Raw genomic sequence first — 20,087 nt, forward strand, 5'->3', positions numbered from 1 at the left:
TGTGACTTTCTCAAAGCTATTCAGTTAGCACAGGCAGTCTAAATCCTGATCCCCTGGTCTCATTGACTGTATATACATTCTTTTTTTCCACATTAACAGAGGCCAAAATCAAGCTTGTTATATATATTTTCATAACCCTGGTTCAGTACCTGGACAGCGCTATATCAGTTTTCTTTTCTATGAAAACATAAAGTTCATAATTCATTCATAGGGCAAATGATAGCTACAATTTAAATACATTGCCGTAATGCTCTAAGAAGAACATCTGCCAAAATTGATAATCAGATTAGAGGATTGAGAAATTTAATCACTAAAGTCCTCATTTTCACGGTTATATTTAGCAGAAAGTAATGGACCTTGACCTTTCAAATGTAAAGACATCTTTTCTTTCAAATATATTGTCTCTTTATAACGTGGCCAAAATCCCATGTTAGTTATACATTAATACTGCAGTGCCATATGCCCTCCAAATGCTCATTTTTTTCTGGCTTATGTTGAAAAGCTTTTGTATCTTAAATCACACATGAGGGACAATCTGCTACTTGGGGCAGGAAGAGGCAATAGCTGAAATTTGAAAGAAACACACATCTCCTAGGACTCTCACTATGTTTTTTCTCTTATTGATTATTAACCGAGGAAAAACTGAGTGGAGCTGAAAAGTTTACGTTAAAAGAGAGTAAAATATGTTAACCTCGACTACATATTCTGAACCAGCCAGGGAAGGGTGAGTTGTTTCTGTTGGTCAACTGAATCTCAGGTGTCTTTGGTCTTCCTTTCTCTTACAAGGGAAGTAATGTTCAAGACCTATCAGAGACCAACCCCTTGTCTACTGCTCTTCATCCTTTTTTATCCTGTTTTCTCAATGACTTTACTCCTTCCTGTTTTCAACAGCATCAGCTCTGTCCCCTTTTACTCTTTGGGAAAGACACCCAGATTTTAATAATTTCCATCTGGAATGCTTTATCTCTGACTTTTCAACCAAAAGTTAAAATTTATATTTGACTCTATATCCTTCTCCTATCAGTGTTCCCACTTCACTGCTCCATTTTCTAGGCAAATTTATCCAAAATTTTACCTCTACTATCTCTCTCCACTTCCTCATCTTCTGTTTTTCCCAGATCACTCCAATTAAACTTCCTTTTAGGAAGAGGAAGAACAGGAAGTGCTATTGTCAAGAGCAAACTTGACACATGCTACTAGACCTCTCAATATATGGCACCCAAAGCAACTGCCCTTAAAATCACGCAACATCACATTTTCCATCAACATCTTATCTAAATTCTTTTTATTATTTGACAATTACAAATACTCCCTCATTCTTTTTTTTTTTTTTTTTTTTTGAGACGGAGTCTCGCTCTGTCACCCAGGCTGGGGTGCAGTGGCCGAATCTCAGCTCACTGCAAGCTCCGCCTCCTGGGTTTACGCCATTCTGCTGCCTCAGCCTCCCAAGTAGCTGGGACTACAGGCACCCACCACCTTGCCCGGCTAGTTTTTTGTATTTTTTAGTAGAGACGGGGTTTCACCGCATTAGCCAGGATGGTCTCAATCTCCTGACCTCGTGATCCACCCATAATACTCCCTCATTCTTTAAATGTTTTCTCTCAGTCTTCATGATACCACATTCTTTTGTTTGTTTCCTACTTTGTTGACCTCTCCTTCTCAATCAATCTGTCCTTTTGTGGCTAACCATTAAAGGCTAGGTGACTCAAGACTCAACCCTGATAATTCGTTTCTAACTATATTATTTTCTTATGTCATTTCAAATCAATATACATATAAACCTTGCACATACATTTACACATGAATATACATATACATGTATTTGTGTGTAGTCTTGATCTTTCCTCAAAATTTCAAACATTTATATCTATTTAGTATCTCCACTTGAATGTGTAACAGAAACTCGAACATTTTATGTCCTAAACTGAAGTCTTTATTATGTATCCCCAGTCTTCCTCCTTTCTGTAAATGACCCTTCTACTTAGATTCTCAAGGCAAAATCTCTGGAGTCATTCTTGAGAGCTACCACTGCTTAACAACGCAATTCATCGGCAGTCCTTTCAATTCTACCTCCAAATCATTTTTTTTTTTAATACAGAATTTCGCTCTTGTTTTCCAGGCTGGAGTGCAATGGCGTAATCTCAGCTCACTGCAACCTCTGCCTTCTTGGTTCAAGCGATTCTCCTGCCTCAGCCTCCCAAGCAGCGGGGATTACAGGAGCCCACCACCACGCCCAGCTAAGTTTTGTATTTTTAGTAGAGATGGGGTTTCACCATGTTAGCCAGGCTGGTCTCAAACTCCTGACCTCAGGTGATCTACCCACCTCAGCCTCCAAAAGTGCTGGAATTACAACCAAATCACATTTTTAATCTACTCATATCTCTTTATAGCCACAACAGCCAATGTAGTTCAAGTCTGCAATTTCTAAGGAACCATTACATTAAATTTTTACCTAAACTCCTTGTTTTTACCTTTGTTTCCCATTTAACCCCACACAGAACTTGGAGTACTTTTAGTATGTCAAGCAAGTAAAAAAAATACATGTTTTACTTGTCTGATCCTCTTACTGTTACATAAGCTCTGTGAGAGCATAAAGTTTATCTGTCTTATTTACCACCGTATCACAGAGCCAAGAATGAGACCTGGAAAGTAGGCTCTCATGAACATCTGTGAAATAAACAAATGACTTTCTATTACCACTAACCTTCTTCTTTACAAATGTCTTGAAAACTCAAATGGCACAGTGGAAACAGAGAAATAGAGTTGTTCTGGGAAAGAAAGTGAGTTGTCATAGAATATATTTGGTTGTCTATAAGTCGCATGCACCTTGAAAATAAGCTAACATGTTGAGAGAGAATGGTATCCATGTAATAAAATAGCAACAGATACAAAAGCAACTGGTTTTCAAAAAATCAACTATGATAAAATTTATGATCAACCTGACCAGTTGGAAAAAAAACAAAAACAAAAACAAAAACTACCTTTTATTTGACCATAAAAATTCAGCTGGGAATGTGATATATACTGAGGAGTTATAAACAAAGCAAGAGATAAGAAAGCTGAATTTGCTGTTTTAACCTCAAGTAATCAAATGAGTGCCTAGCCCATGTGAATTACAGAACAAATATTTGATGAATAAATGAATACTATGTGAGCTGCTATCACATTATTGGCCTTGGCAGAAAGACAGAGGGAAAAAAGAGTAGATACATAGAGATAAAGGCATTTGCATGTTGAGTATTTATAGAGTGTCTATTACATGATAAATGTTCCAAAATAGCTAATATCATCTCATTTAGTCCTCAGGACAGCAAACTCACTGTCCTTTGTAAATTTCACCTCATCTCCCTCACTTTCAAGTGTTGCAAAGTTTAGTCCTTTGTTCTCTTCTCTTTCCTGTTTACTTTGGTATTCTCCTCTGTTCTCCCCCAACTCTGGCCTCTTCCCTAAACTCCAGATCACCTATTCAATGAATGGCTAGCAAGTATCTGAGACTTAGTATTCCCTTTTTATATTCTCTGATCTCAGGAAATAGCAAATCCCTTCTTTTGGTTGCTCAGGCCAAAAAAAAAAATAATAATAACATCATCTTGATTTTTTTCTTTTCTCTTTGTTTTTTGTGTGTGTGTGTGTGTGTGTGTGTTTTCCATTCTACATCTGATCCGTCAGCACACCCTGATGTCTCTGCTTTTAAAATGTATTTAGCATCTCAGCACTTGTCCCCACCTCCACTCGCACCACACTGGTTTGAGCCACTTTCATATTTCACCTTGACTGCAATTGCCCCTTCTCTGCTTGCACCGTTGCCCACTATGAGCTAGCCTCCAAACAGCTGCCAGATTGACCCTGCTAAAGTATATGATAGATAATGTCACTCTGTTACTCAGAATCCTCCAATCTTCCCTAAGTCACTCAGAGTAAAGCAAGAGTCTTCACAGTGGCCTGTAAGACCTATACGGTCACTGGTTTTATATACTACTTCTCCCTTGAATTCACAGGGCTCCTTATATTCAAGGTTGTCTACTGTTGCCTTATACTTGCTGTTCCCTGGAACGATTTTCTCTTTGATACCTACAAAGCCAACTCTCATAGCCCTCAGATCTTCACTCAAGTAGCATTGTCAACAGGAAGGGCTCCTTTGGCCATCCTCTCTGTAATTGAAACATGGCTAACACTGTTCTTATTCCTTTCCTGCTTTATTTTTCTCCTTAGCACTTAATCAAAATTTGGTATATTTTACTTTTGTAACTTTGTGAGTGTCTGTCTCCTTTACTAGAATGTAAGTTGAGGGGAAAGGTTTTTATCTGTTTTTTTCCCCTCTGCTCTACCTCAAGCACTTAGAATCATATCTGGCACACAGTAGGCATTCAATAAAAATTCTTAGCTGTTATATTTTTATAATGTCAAGTACAATGTCAGGATCAAAAAGAATAGCATAGAATAAGTAAGTTTACATCCATATGATTATAAGCTTATTGTGCATAATACAGTGGATTTGTTTCTGAAAAATTGTCAGAATTACATGTTTATAAATATAGTTTCATGTCAAACTGCATGTTTATAAATCAAATAAAGTGTGCTGGTAACATTGCTATTTCAAATAATCTGTAATTAATCCTCTATAAAACAAATAAGTTTTAAAAATAATTCAAATAATTTCTTCCTAATCTAGCCCTTTGTAAATTAAACATTTTATTTGTCAGGTATTTGTACTTCAAAATACACTTATGGATAATGTGTAAAAACAAACAAAAAACAGGTGGCCTTTTAACTTTACCTCAGCTCATTTTAATTCTAAAATAAATTAGCAAGAAAGGTAATAGAAGCTCTGAAAGACATCATGAGACACTTAACCTACTCTATAGAGTTCTATCTTCCCAAGGTGTTTAACAAACACTAAAATGTGGTGCATGTAAGGAAGCTTCCTACCCCTCTACTTATGACCTTCACGATCTGCTTGCATTGCCAAGCATATCTACCTTTCTTTTTCACACTTTGTCAATGTAACAATGTTTCCTGAGAATGTTCAATGTATTGAGATGCAAGCATTAAAAATGATTTGTTTTTACAGAAATTGCTTCAGCAACTATGCTATGTTGAACTGACATTTCCTAATGAGCAGTCACTCTTTAACAATCATTTAAACTGATATCATTGTGGGCCATACTTGGCTAATAAAAACTCATTCTAGTATTTAAGTTCAAGAAAAGTCAAGGCAATGTACATTTCCTCTACCACTTCTGGGGCTCTATAACCATGAATTTCATCTAATCCAGAGATTCATTTGTACAAGAAATATTTCATAATGGCCTGTTTAAAACCACCAATCTAGGGAGGCAGGAGGATCACTTCATCTCAGGAGTTCGAGATCAGCCTGGGCAACATGGCAAGATCCCATCTCTATTTAAAAAAAAAAAATAAGTTATCTGGACATGGTGGCACCTGTAGTCCCAGCTACTCAGGAAGTGAGGTGGGAGGATCACTAGGGCCTGGGAGGTCAAGACTGCAGTGAGCAGAAATTGCACCACTGCACTCCAGTCTGGGTGACAGAGTGAGACCCTGTCTCAAAAGAAACTCACCAAACCCATCAGTATGGTGCCTGTATTAGGGTTCTCTAGAGGGACAGAACTAATAGGAGATATATATCATAAATATATATATATGTAAATGGGAGTTTATTAAGGAATATTAACTGGCACAATTACAAAGTCCCACAATAGGCTCTCTGCAAGCTGAGGAGCAAGAAGCCAGTCTGAATCCCAAAACTAAAGAACTTGAAGTCAGATGTTCAAGGTCAGGAAGCATCCAGCACAGGAGAAAGATGTAGGCTGGGAAGCTAAGCCAGTCTAGGCTTTTCACCTTCTTCTGCCTGCCTTTTAATCTGCCTGCACTGGCAGCTGATTTGATTGTGCTGCTCAGATTAAGGGTGTGTCTGCCTCTCCCAGCCCACTGACTCAAATGTTAATCTCCTTTGCCAACACCCTCACAGATACACTCAGGAGCAATACTTTGCATCCTTCAATCCAATCAAGTTGACACTAAGTATTAGCCATCACAGTACCTAAATTATATGTATAAAATACAAAAAAGCAGCAAATTGTGTAGACTAAGTACAATATGAAAATATTCACCATGACTATACATAATGAACTAGAATTTTTTAATGTATAGATTCACCATAGACATAGCAACTGAGAATAGAGACTGACACATATATCAAGCCCATGGCTACATAGAGTGATATGATGTTCTGAAAGAGAAACAAAAAATTATTGGTGCATGGTCTTCCTTTTATTTATATGCGTTATTGTAAAAAGTGTACATAATAGCCAGGAAAAAATATTTTGTTTCTATGTAAAATGAAGTGAGTTTCAAGGTTCAAATAACCATAAATATGGCTTTTGTCCATGTGGAAGTCTGGCATATCTGACAGTCATGCTGAATGTGTCACATTTCATCTTATGCTGCAAGATCCCAGAAAATGCAAGATACCTGATATTCCTTATCCATACCCACAAAAATTACGGAATACTGTTACAAACAAGCTGATGTATTTTCATAAGGGCCCCTAGGGGGCAGTATTGCCCCCATTGAGAACCAGGGATCTATGGATGGGATACAACTCAGAAATACTTCCCCCCTCCTGCCCTCCTCTTGCCTTTTATTGGACCTTAGATATTCTGATGGTAGGGCAGGACGGAGGAAGAAGTGAAAGGGCAAACATCTCCTTATCTAGGGTATGCTTTCCCCCAGGCTGGCTGTAACAGCAATCTTAGCTTATTTGTCTATAGGTCTTCAGTCTTCCCCTTAAATTTTGACTAAAGGTGGGGTGGGGATGGTTGGCAATAGGTTCAATAATCTGATCTAGTCTCTTAGGACTTTTTTTGTGGAGAGGTGGACCAACCTGAAAGCTTAGAATATGAGTGGCAGCTTTAGTGCTATTTGTCATCAACTCTGGACTTTCTATGTAATTCTGGGGTATGAAGAAACAAATCCACTCCTTTACACTACTTTGAGAGATACGTGCTGCAATGAAAAATACGTCAGTTCAGACGTGCTGGAATGAAAAACACCTATGTTGTAACCTCAGCTCCACTGCCTCTCACTGTTTAATTTAGGGCATTCAAACTCCCTGGAATGCTTTTGCCTCATCTGCAAAATGGAATAGGGAGTAAAGTAGATGATATTAAATTTGAATTTGAACCATTGACTTCAATATGACACTAAACATTTGGAATCTCCATGCAGACAATATTCACTGTTCTTCTTTGTGTCATTGAAATAAGTGAAAATTTTCGTCCTTTTTTTTTTATATATATATAAGACCTGTGACATCAAATTTGGTAAGAATTCTAGAATCTGCCAATAATATATTTGCTCTAAATAAAGTGTTTTAAATGTTTAATATTATTGAGCATGGTGTATCACAGCATTTTAGAGTTAAGAAATCATTTATTGATAAATGAAGTTAGAAAAATTGGATGTTTTTCTATGTTTAGGTAAATGCATATGACATAGGTTAGGTGACTTTGTCGATACTTCCTGATCTCTTCTATATACCAAACACTATACAGAACAATAGAAAGTAATGAGGACATAAAAGTTATGCAACGTATGACCTGTCTTGTAAAGCCTCTAAAACTCCACTGTGTCTTCGGTTGAGTTTGCTAGAAGCAAAGCCTAAGACAGGAATTCTTGTGTAAGACATTTTTCCAGGGCAAGCTCTCAGGAGAAACTGCTAAAGGAGTAAGGCTGGGGCAAGAGGAGAAGTTAGTAAAAAGTGGTTTCGGAAGTCTGGCATCATTCTAAACCCATGGAAAGCTCTGAAAGTTTCTCAGTTACAACAAAGTTTTTCAGCCCAGAAGCAAGGGGGCTAGGCTGATAGGACCCCACATTAGCCAGCCTTTTGCTCCAAGTCAACCTCAGGGGTCAGATGGGAACATAATCTCCCAGGCATCATCAGGAAAAGTGTTGCCCATCAGATAAGGGCCAACCTGTGCAAGAGGTTTGCCCTTGACAGTCAACACCTGCAGCTGCTGCGGACTCGGTACCTTACCCTGGAAAAAAAAGAGAGCTGGGCAGAGCATCTGGAATGCATGATATTAAAGGAGCCAAATGATGTACACATGATCTGCTATAAGTGTATCGGTAATATCACCTATGTCCTTTAGCGTACCTATAAGTTCCCCTATATTATATGGCAAGGGCCATATAAGAGAGTACAGTTTGAAATTCTGGAAGTACAACAGAGTTAATAACACCAGCTAACACGTGCAAGTGCTTGCTCTGTTCTACACGCCGTTACAAAGTCCTTACCTACGTTATCCACATTTAATCCTCTCAACAAATCTACAAGGTAGGTAGTATTATTGCCCCTATTTCCCTGTAAACTAAGGCACAGGCAGGTCAAGTAATTTGGTCAGGGTCACACAGCTAGCAAGTACCAGTAAATGATTATTTTGTTGATAAGTATGTGAGAGGGCTTCCTGGAACAGAGAAAATGAAATTCTAAACCCAACCCAAGATCTACTAAATTAGAATCTCTAAGGTTGGACTCATAACTGTAACAAGTTTCCTAAAGTGATTCCTGCACACACTGAAGTGTGAAGAGCCATTGCCTAGAGGAATTAAAAGTTTTCCAAAATGAAGAAAAGTTGTGCAAAGAACATTGTCAAAATGTAAAAATGATCATCAAAAATACTTAATGAAGTTTTATATTTAGTCTAAAAGAGTGGGAAGGAAGATGAGAATAACATTTGGGCTCTCAAATACAAAACAGGATTATACAGGAAGAAATAACCTTTGTATAGTCATATTGTTTCTTAAAGAACGGAATAGCAAAAATAAAAACATAGGAATCACTGGGCTCAGGTACCCATAGTGTGTTATTTTCTACCTCTATGTTGGTCTAGGTAGACATTTTTCCCTTAAAATTATCTTAAACTCGAGACCATCCTGGCCAACTTGGTGAAACTCCGTCTCTACTAAAAATACAAGTTAGCTGAGCGTGGCGGCATGTAACTGTAGTCCCAGCTACTCGGTAGGCTGAGGCAGAAGAATCACTAGAACCCAGGAGGCAGAGGTTGCAGTGAGCCGAGATTGGGCCACTTCATTCCAGCCTGGTGACACAGTGAAACTCCATCTAAAAAAAAAAAAAAAAAAAAATCTTAAACTACTACTTATCCAGAGAAGAACGGGATATTTTAAGACTGGGAAGGGAAACAATCTTTCTTCAAAGGTTTTGGAAATGAAAACATCATTTAAATACAAGGAAATAGGTTAATTGCTGATATATTATTAGCAGAGTATTTTCATGTAGATGTACAATGTTATGTTGTTCTCTGAAATATGAATACACTTACTTTTATAATAATACTTCATTACAAAAATTGGACTAGGGAGAAGGAGGAGACACTATAGGCACAATGTCACTTGGCCACTTGGGATAAAGGAAAGTTTTATCTTCTTAAGTTGAAGTATCTAAAAGCTGTTTTATTATTTATGTACTCAGGATTATTGTCTTGTAGGCAAGGTGGTCGTCTTCATGTTTATTTTTCACTTGTGGTAAGTTCACCTTGGACTTTTTATTTTGGGTAAACATCACTTACATCATCATTAATAAGGCTTTGGGGTTCCTTTTCCCCATTATTCAATTTCATAGCATTATCACCAGCTGTTGAGCCTTCTTCCCCATTACTCACTGGTCTAATTGGGGAGAAGAGGAATTGCGAAGAGGGCGGAAGAAAAAGTCTGTTCTAGTAGGATGTTTATTGGTAGATCAGACCTGCCATGTCCCCTTAACCTGCTAAATTTGGTCATCATTGTTACCAGATTCATTGTGACAGTTACAGGCAAATTCCAGGTGTTGTTGGAAAAACACTTATAAGTAATACACTAGTTTATTTTTGATTAAGAAGACTGTTTACGGCGGGGCACGGTGGCTCAAGCCTGTAATCCCAGCACTTTGAGAGGCTGAGACTGGCGGCTCTCGAGGTCAGGAGATCGAGACCATACTGGCTAACACGGTGAAACCCCGTCTCTACTAAAAAATACAAAAAACTAGCCGGGCGAGGTGGCGGTCTCCTGTAGTCCCAGCTACTTGGGAGGCTGAGGCAGGAGAATGACATAAACCCGGGAGGCGGAGCTTGCAGTGAGCTGAGATCAGGCCGCTGCACTCCAGCCTGGGTGACAGAGTGAGACTCCATCTCAAACAAAACAAAACAAAACAAAACAAAAAAACAAAAAAAACCAAACACTGTTTACTAGGTACACATTTAAACAATCCATTATTTATAATGAACTTATAGTGATACTTTTTATATGGTTCCCTTTTAATACCAGGTTAAATACTCTAGAGATTTAGGAAATTAATGGCCCGTCCTCCAAATGACCTCAAACTAAGTTAAATGACATAAAACATGTGGTGGAGGGTTTTGGAATTGACAGTAAGGATTGGAAACCCCAAATTTTACACTGTACGAAAGACCAGGGGCAAGAAGCAGCTTTAAGTATTTTAGATTATATACTGACTAAACTCACCCCTCCCAACAAACCTGTTGACAGGTGTTTAGGGTCAAATGCTTGACTTAATCATATTAGTGAAGATTAGGAAGAAGCTTTAAAATCCCAAGACTAGTGTGCATTGCTACAATTGTTAAGAGAGAGAGCTCATGTGAAATTGGTTGTCGTGGGATATTTAAAATAAAACAAAGAAGAGTTTACTTTGTAAGTTAAGAGCTGAGGGAATTGTTGGCTAAGACTGATTTGAAATAACTGCAGCAATTCATGTGTAGGTGCTAACCTTCTACACCTTCAGCAGGCAAAAAGATGCCAGTAATCAATATTGAGGACCTGACAGAAAAGGACAAATTGAAGATGGAAGTTGACCAGCTCAAGAAAGAAGTGACACTGGAAAGAATGCTAGTAAGTTGCTGCTTTCTTTAGAATTTTATTTTAAGCTAGAGATACTGTGGTGGTACCAGGTTAGAAAACATTGGCTGGTAAGGCTAAATGTAGTTACAAATAAATTGTTCATCTAAAAATGTATCAAAGATTAAGAAAATTGATAATCAATCACAACTATCTCTTGATTTAGATTCTAAATCGAAGAGGTTGGCAAACCATTTTCCTTTGGCCAAGCCCAATCCTTAGTCTCTTTTTGTATGACCACTAAGATAAGAATGCTTTTACATTTTTAAAGAGAAAAAGAAAGAAAGAAAGAAAGAAAGAAAGAAAGAAAGAAAGAAAGAAAGAAAGAAAGAAAGAAAGAAAGAGAAAAAAAAAGAAAGGAGAATATGAGACAAAAACCATATTTTAGATAAACAATAAAGTAAATATGTGCATACAATAATATAGACATTTTGCTTTTACTTTTCTAAACTTCTCTTTATAATGCAATGTTTTGATATTGATATTTTGATACAATATTTTGATATTGCTGCAATACTTTAAGCTATGATGTCATCCCCTCTTGCACTGTCGTGGTCAGTAATAAATGAGTACATTCTACTCTTCTTTGGCAAATAAAGATGAGTTCAAACATAAGAACTCACTGGTTCCTCCTAAAAACATCTGACAAATCTTAGAAAGGGTTACCAACAGTTCACTGCCATTAGAAGGAGAAGAAATGGCAAAGGACTAAACCACCAAACAAACAGTGATGAAAGCTTGGAGGATGTAGATATGTATTTTAGGTCCCTTCATTTTAGGAAAATTATTAATAGTAGAACAAAACCTCCACAAGTGGTAACAATAACCTTATATTTTCAAAACATCTCATTTTATCAGGACAAAGTAAAAAAGGAGTTTGTGTTATCTTCATACTTGGTTCAAAATGCCTACTCCCAGTCAAAACTGGGATTTTTGGCTTCTTCTATGTTTATAATAATCTCAAACTCCCCTGTTGCCCTTTCCATATAGGCAAAACGTTTTGCTGTAAAGATAAAATTAAATCAGTACTAAGGCTTAGAACGTACACCAAACAAGTTAAAGTCCTTATTTTTACAATTCAGGGTAAATAAAATGAACTTTTGGGATAAAGGAAAGTTTTATCTTCTTAAGTTGAAGTATCCAAAAACTGTTTTATTATTTATGTACTCAGGATTATTGTTTTGTAGGCAAGGTGGTTGTCTTCGTGTTTATTATTCACTTGTGGTAAGTTCACCTTGGACTTTTTATTTTGGGTAAACATCACTTACATCATCATTAATAAGGCTTTGGGGTTCCTTTTCCCCATTATTCAATGTCTCTCTGCTCTTGGAAGTCAAACCAATTTAATATCAGACTGTAAAAACTCCATATACATACACACACAAACACACATGCATATAGATACACATACATATACATGTACTCTCTTAGTCTCCTCAGGGTGATGTACCAGAATACCATAGACTGGTGAGTTACAACCAATAGAAATGTATTTCTCACAGTTCTGGAAGCTGGGGCATCCAAGATTAAGGAACCAGCAGATTCAGTGTCTGGTGAGGGCCTGCTCCCTCCTTCATGAATGCCTGTCTTTTCATTTTGTCCTTACCTGGTGATAGGGGTGAGGAAGCTCTCTCGGGTCTCTTTTATAAGGACAGTAATCCTATTTATGAGAGTTCTGTCGTCATGACCTAATCACCTACCAAAAACCCCACCTTGGGGGTTAGGAGTTCAACAAATGAGTTTTTAGGGGACACAATTGTTCAGCCTGATACATATATATGATATATACACACACACACACACACACATTATATATATAATATATAGAAATATATATGTAATATCTAGAAATATTATTTCTCTATATAATAGATAATAATACATATATTATACATAAAATGGAACTTCCAGGTCCTGAGCCCCCAGCTCTGACGTGTAATCAGTACAGTGTGGTTAAGTGGATATACTCTGAAACCATATTCCCAGCTCAGATTCTTTCTCCACAACAACTTTCTGCCTGTGTAATCCTCACCTATGTTAACTAACTTACCTGTGCCTCTGTTTCTTCAAACAGCGATAGTAATAGCATCTAATTCAGAGGATAATTGGGAGGAATAAACAAGGTAATATACGCAAAGCTCTGAGAACAATGCCTGGTAATAGCAAGTGCTTTATGTCATTATGTTATTATTACCTTAAAATTATTATTGATTCTATGAACCAGACTGATTCATATTATACTGATTTTTTTTTTTTAGTAATACAAGTCTTTGCATCCAGTTTCTAAAGCTGACAGATTTGCAATGACTATAAGTCAATGTAATAGGCAATGACTAAAGACAATCATTGTAGTAATAGCTAAAAATAGTTATCATTTGATTGTGCATCTTCTTGTGCCAGGCACCTGTTAGGCATTTAAGGCAACCAATGTAGCTATTCCTATTTTACAGTAATTTATGTAGTAAATTTATGTAGCAAAAGTAATTTATGTAGTAATTTTATAGTGTTTTATGTAGTAAATGAACCTTAGATGAATTACCTTAACTAAGACTAAATAGCTAGTAAATGAGAAGAGCCTTGCAATCCTATGTAAACTACATATATTTATATTAAGCCTCACTGAAATAATTTTTAAACCTATACACATATATAATTTTAGGTAATTTATTGTTCCTTTCATTCTCACATATGCAGATCCCAGCCAGGCACCTTCAAAACCAACCCCTTATGGACTACTGAATTAAGGAGAACAATTTACACCTCTGTTCCTGTCATCTGGTGAAGGCAAAAGTAGTGACTTTTAGCGGGAGAGTGTGGGACCACTGAGCAAGAGGGAAAAAATGAATCTAAATTAATGCATATTTCAAAAGTTGTATAAATCTGCAAGTATCATCCTTTGAAGGAAGAACCTAACCTGACAAATGCTTCCTGGCCCCAGTGGAAAATAATTTGTTCTAATATGTAATTAATAAGTCTGCATAGTTGTAAACTAATCTTAAGTCTTATATCAAATGTTCCTTGGAATTTACATAAAAGTGGCCCAAAGATTTCATTTAAAAAAAAAAAAACAGTAAATTGGTTAAATAACTTATGGTATGGCCACTTATTAGACTGACAAAAATAAAGTAGCATGGTGTTACTATCATGAAAGATACACTAATTGAAAACAAACAAGTTGAAGGTAAAAGAGTTTAAATAATTAGATTTCATGTGTGTGCATATATATATGTATATTTACATATGTATAGAACATCACCTCTCTCTACAAGGCACGTTAAGTGGTACCTAACAGACTGTAGCTGAAAGGCCTGATTTTTTACTAAATCATTACTATAATGTTGCAGATAAGTGAAAAGCAAAATCAAAAACAACATGAATAATTCAGTCCAGCAAATTATTCACTGACCACTAAAGAACCCAGCCTCTATTCTAGATGGCTGGGATACATTGGACAAATCAGCCAGAGGTCCCTAACCCCTTGGAGCTCACCTAGTGCACCACCATGCTCAATCACTGTAGATGAGTGTAAAGGAAAATTACATGTGTATACTTCTGAGAATTCAGGGATGGTGATAAGCCTGGAATTTAATATATTCATTCTCTTCCACCTTTACGAGTCACAGTTTTGGAATGAGGAAAAAGGTTTAATCAATATGAAATCTGATGACACCCTTGACTTCTGTTGCCAGCTGTGTTCTGATTCCTGGGTCTTGTCTCCTTCAATGCTGGAGGCAGTGTCTGCTGGGAATCTTTAGCTGGAGCATGACCAGCTGTTTTTCCTTTGTCTGGAGATATATCCAGAAGGATTGGGAAGGCTGCAACTTTCTTCTTTCCTACAAAGTACATATGCATTGGCAGAAAGCAGAGAGAATCATACTGAAAATATACAACCTGAAAATTTATTGTAATAAATAATTCTTGGCATTTGGAGTATTCAGTTTTAAACAAAATGAGTCATCCCTTTTTCCTTCCCCTTAAGGTTTCCAAATGTTGTGAAGAAGTAAGAGATTACGTCGAAGAACGATCTGGCGAGGATCCACTGGTAAAGGGCATCCCAGAGGACAAAAATCCCTTCAAGGAGCTCAAAGGAGGCTGTGTGATTTCATAATACAAAAAAAAAAAGCCATTGAGGATATCTCAAATGTTAATAACAATATGGATTTTTCTCATACATAATAGTACTACTAAGCGTGTATGTGAATTTTTAAATTTATAAATGTAAACTTTTAATAAAAATTGAGTGTTGTAACCCTTCATTCTATGTTTTTTCTTAACATATCTGGCACACAGTTTAACACATAATTGCCAATAAATATTGCTTGAAGTTCTTTAAAAAGAACTATGTTTTTTAAATGATTCTATAGCTTTCTGAGTCATCAGCATATACTAAATGTTTTATGCTTTTTTCACTTCCCTTTCAACACTTACAGTTTTCCACCCAGAAATTTTATGGATAAATTTCTATTTTCTTTCCCAAACTTTCTCTTGCTTATGGAATTAGGAAGCTTATTTTTCTGATATGCACTTCACCTATCTTGTGACTTTTCCCCAAAATGCCAACTGGGTTGAGGGTTCAGTCTGTGGTCACGGAGCACAGTGAATTTAACCAGCACCAGATTCACGGTTATAAGCATACACTTAGGAGCAAGACAGTTCTGGCTTTGCCACTGTACTGCCTACCTCACTTTGGATAAGCTACTTAATTCTTTCTAAATTTGTTTCTTCTAGAATAGGATGAAGATAATAATGGTTCTCTCTTCTGTTTTGTATAGGGGTTAAGTAATACACCAATCCAACTATAACACTCAGCATATTACCTGACCCATGGTAAGATACAATAAGGGTTAACTAGTACTATTACTTACTTAGAAAGGATCTAGACAAAATTTCCACAATCCTTTAAGATATATGCTGTTTTACCCTATCCTCATGAAGACTCTCAACAGCACAGTCTTTTCTTTAATAAGGTGAGCACACATGAGAGAGAAATCTCCATCACCTACATCAGGTCCTTCTGGCATCCTACTGAGTGTGCATGAGTCACATTTCATTACCATTGTGCTAATGACTAAGAGATAACTTGCCTCTGCTTCTGTAACAAAATGACAAGTTGTAATTACCCAAATCAGAAATCACTTTTGTTGTCAGTGTTTTTCTTGTTGCTGTCTCACATTTACAGTGCTATTTTGTATACTTCAGTGAACAGAATACTCAGAAATACTAATTGACTGTCATCCATTAAAAAAAAAAAACATTAAAATTATCTATTGTTTGGTCTGGAAGGGAGTCTGAAAGTTGTACCAAAGTTTGGTTCCTAGCACCATGCCCTCCCACTTTGACCATCATAAATGCTCAACAAATATCTGTTGACTCTTGTCTAACCCCTTCATTGTGAAATGGAGAAAATAAAGTTTCAGAGAAGTCACCTGACAAATTTCTTCAGTCAAGACTCTGGGCTTCTGGCTGAACAGTCAGCAACATACCCCACCATGTGTCTTCATCAAATATGCTTTGAATATTAAGGGATTTCAGGATTAGTTACTGAATCTCTTATCTATTTGTCCTCAAGAAAAGCTTTTTATCCTCTTATTTAAGTTTACAAAACCCTCTCCATACAGCCCTCCCAACCTCCACCAAGCGCTTCCTGTCTCTCTCTCCCACTCTATTTTCCTCCATAGCACCGTCACTGTCTGGCATACTACAATTTATTTGTTTATTGAATTGTGGTTTGTCTCTAGAAGTTTTCCATCTGCAAGTTAGTATTTATTTAGTGAAGTGTTCAGTATATCCCCTTTTCTCTGATTAAAATAAATACGAAGTACGTATTTGCTATGGCATTCAGTTTAGCATTGGAGACAGATTTTGAAGCCCAACAATTCGAAGGTAAAATCCCGACTCTTCCTCCTTGTCATTGAGAACTTTGGACAAATGACCAAATGATTTCAACTCTTTGAACACTTTTTTTTTTTTTTTTTTGTATAAAGCTAGTGATTAGGATAGATGATCTGAATACTTGTAATCCCTTAGATCACAAATGGGTATACAAGAAGAAGCTAATAAATGTCCTCTATTATTATACTTCCTGTGGACAACATTTTCCCACCATCTGGAATTTAGTCATACTCATCCCGCCACCTGAAATCTCCCTCCACTCCATCCCATTTCAGCCCTTTGAAATCCTACTCTTCTTATGAGACTATCTCTCCTCTTCTACCTCAAGAGTATATTGTGTATATCCTAAGTCATTTAACATTACTTTCCTTTCTCTTATTATAATGTCTATGGTAGTCTTAATTTCAGTGCTGTATTGGAGATTTCCCAAACCAGAAGCACTGTTCATCTTTGAAACTGTCATATCAACTAACAAATTGTCTGGACAATGTAATTGACTTTAAAAGCAGGCAAGAGTGGTGCTTAAAAAATGTTTATATTGGATAATTCGGAATTCTTATTGACTTAATTAATGATTAAATCACCAGTAGGGGACAATTCCCGTTGCATAAAACACAGATTGTCAGCAGGTTTGAGTAAGAGAGAAATCACAGGAAGGAAGTATAGAGAAAGATGGTCCAGGAAGAAGGAAATGAAATCATGACTGTCCCACAGGCTACAGAGCTGTAACTGTCAGTGACTTTGGTTTGTTCAGAATTTTTTTTATTTCAGGACTGGGATAACCAGGTTAAAGAGAATGAAGTAAGACTACAAGGCAACAAAAACCACTCCCAACACAAACTTAACATGTGACTTTTTAACAAAATTTTCTGATGTCATTAATGAGAATGAGTTATTATAGATACTACAATATATCATATGAGCTACCTGGACTTTAAAGGTATTTTGTGCACATAGGTGAGTGTAAGCTTTAGTAAGGAAAAAAAAAAAAAAAAAGGAAAACGCCTCACTGTTATTTTAATTTGTACTGGTTTTATTTTAGCCAAATTTTAAAAACAAGCTAATATCAATCTTCCTAAATTCCTAAAATGTGAGTAAACATGAGGAAAATAGTAAACTGAGAATGAGAATGATCAATTTTGTATGATGGGAGTTAAAGTCTTAGAGAAAAAAAAATGGTAAGGGAAATCTTTATTTTTTATTTTATTTTATTTTTTTTTTTTGAGACAGAGTCGCACTCTCTTGCTCAGGCTGGAGTGCAGTGGCGTGATCTCGACTCACTGCAACCTCTGCCTCCATGGTTCAAGTAATTCCGTCCCATCACGCCCAGCTAATTTTTTTGTATTTTTAGTAGAGAAGGGTTTTGCCATGTTGGCCAGGCTGGTCTCAAACTCCTAATCTCAAATGATCCTCCCGCCTTGGCTTCTCAAAGTACTGGTATTGCAGGCCTGAGTCACCATCCTGACCAGAGAAATCATTTTCATATCATGAATTATAAGTAGTTGCTAAGACACTCAGAGCATCAGATACAGATCATCTTTTGACTTAACATTCTCTTCATCTAGAAAAGGAATCTTAGGGCCGGGTGCAGTGGCTCATGCCTGTAATCCCAGCACCTTGGGAGGCCTAGATGGGAGGATCACCTGAGGTCAGGAGTTCGAGACCAGCCTGGCCAACATGGTGAACCCTGTCACTGCGAAAACAAAGAAATAAATTAAATATACAAAATTAGCTGGGCATGGTGGCACATGCCTATAATTCCAGCTACTCGGGAGACTGAGGCAAAAGAATCACTTGAACCCAGAAGGCGGAGGTTGTAGTGAGCAGAGATCACGCCATGTCTATACTTCTGAGAATTCAGGGATGGTGCTAAGCCTGGAATTTAATAATTATTCATTCTCTTCCACCTTTACGAGTCACATTTTTGGAATGAGGAAAAAGATTTAATCAATATGAAATCTGATGACACCTTTGACTTTTGTTGCCAGCTGTGTTCTGATTCCTGGGTCTTGTCTCCTTCAATGCTAGAGGCAGTGTCTGCTGGGAATCTTTAGTTGGAGCATGACCAGCTGTTTTTCCTTTGTCTGGAGATATATGTAGAAGGAGTGGGATGGTGCAACTTTCTTCTTTCCTACAAAGTACACATGCATTGGTGGAAAGCAGAGAGAATTAAACTGAAAATATACAACCTGAAAATTTAGTGCAATAAATAAATTATTGGCACCTGGAGTATTCTGTTTTAAACCAAATGAGTCATCCCTTTTCCTTCCCCTTAAGGTATCCAAATGTTGTGAAGAAGAGATTACGTAGAAGGATAATCTGGCGAGGATCCACTGGTAAAGGGCATCCCAGAGGACAAAAATCCCTTCAAGGAGCTCAAAGGAGGCTGTGTGATTTCAAAATACAGAAAAAAAATATTAAATTGTTGGAAATATCTCAAATGTTAATAACAATATGGATTTTTCTCACACATAATAGTACTACTAAGCATGTACATGAATTTTTAAAATTATAGATGTAAACTTTTAATAAAAATTGGGATGTAGTAACCCATCATTCTATGTTTTTCTTAGCATATCTGGCACACTGTTTAACAATAATTGCCAATAAATATTGTTTAAAGTTATTTAAAAATAACTGTGTTTTTTAAATGATTCTATATTATTCTGAGTTGTCAGCATATATTTACTGTTTTATGTCTTTTCACTTCCCTTTCAACACGTACAGTTTTCTACCCAGAAATTTTATGGTTAAGTTTCTATTTTCTTTCCCAAACTTTCTCTTGCTTATGGAATTAGGAAGCTTATTTTTCTGATATGCACTTCACCTATCTTGTGACTTTTCCCCAGAATGCCAACTGGGTTGAGGGTTCAGTCTGTGGTCACGGAGCACAGTGAATTTAACCAGCACCAGATTCACGGTTATAAGCATACACTTAGGAGCAAGACAGTTCTGGCTTTGCCACTGTACTGCCTACCTCACTTTGGATAAGCTACTTAATTCTTTCTAAATTTGTTTCTTCTAGCATAGGATGAAGATAATAATGGTTCTCTCTTCTGTTTTGTATAGGGGTTAAGTAATACACCAATCCAACTATAACACTCAGCATATTACCTGACCCATGGTAAGATACAATAAGGGTTAACTAGTACTATTACTTACTTAGAAAGGATCTAGACAAAATTTCCAAAATCCTTTAAGATATATGCTGTTTTACCCTATCCTCATGAAGACTCTCAACAGCACAGTCTTTTCTTTAATAAGGT

The 20,087-nt window shown here is 36.8% G+C and overlaps 1 protein-coding gene across 2 annotated transcripts; it reads left to right on the forward strand.

Moving 5' to 3' along the window:
* The first annotated feature begins 10,649 nt into the window (after positions 1-10,649).
* Positions 10,650-15,178, forward strand: GNGT1 (G protein subunit gamma transducin 1). Of its 2 annotated transcripts, none has more exons than XM_050782943.1 (3): positions 10,650-10,725; positions 10,817-10,923; positions 14,909-15,178. In XM_050782943.1, exons 2-3 carry the CDS (start codon positions 10,828-10,830, stop codon positions 15,035-15,037), a joined length of 225 nt encoding a protein of 74 aa, XP_050638900.1. In that variant the 5' UTR covers positions 10,650-10,725; positions 10,817-10,827; the 3' UTR covers positions 15,038-15,178. The 2 variants fall into 2 exon arrangements, with proteins under 2 accessions (XP_050638900.1, XP_050638901.1); XM_050782944.1 differs by having other exon boundaries at positions 10,820-10,923.
* The last annotated feature ends 4,909 nt before the right edge of the window (positions 15,179-20,087 follow it).

Source organism: Macaca thibetana, chromosome 3 (genome assembly GCF_024542745.1).
Source record: "Macaca thibetana thibetana isolate TM-01 chromosome 3, ASM2454274v1, whole genome shotgun sequence".
Lineage (NCBI taxonomy): Eukaryota > Metazoa > Chordata > Mammalia > Primates > Cercopithecidae > Macaca > Macaca thibetana.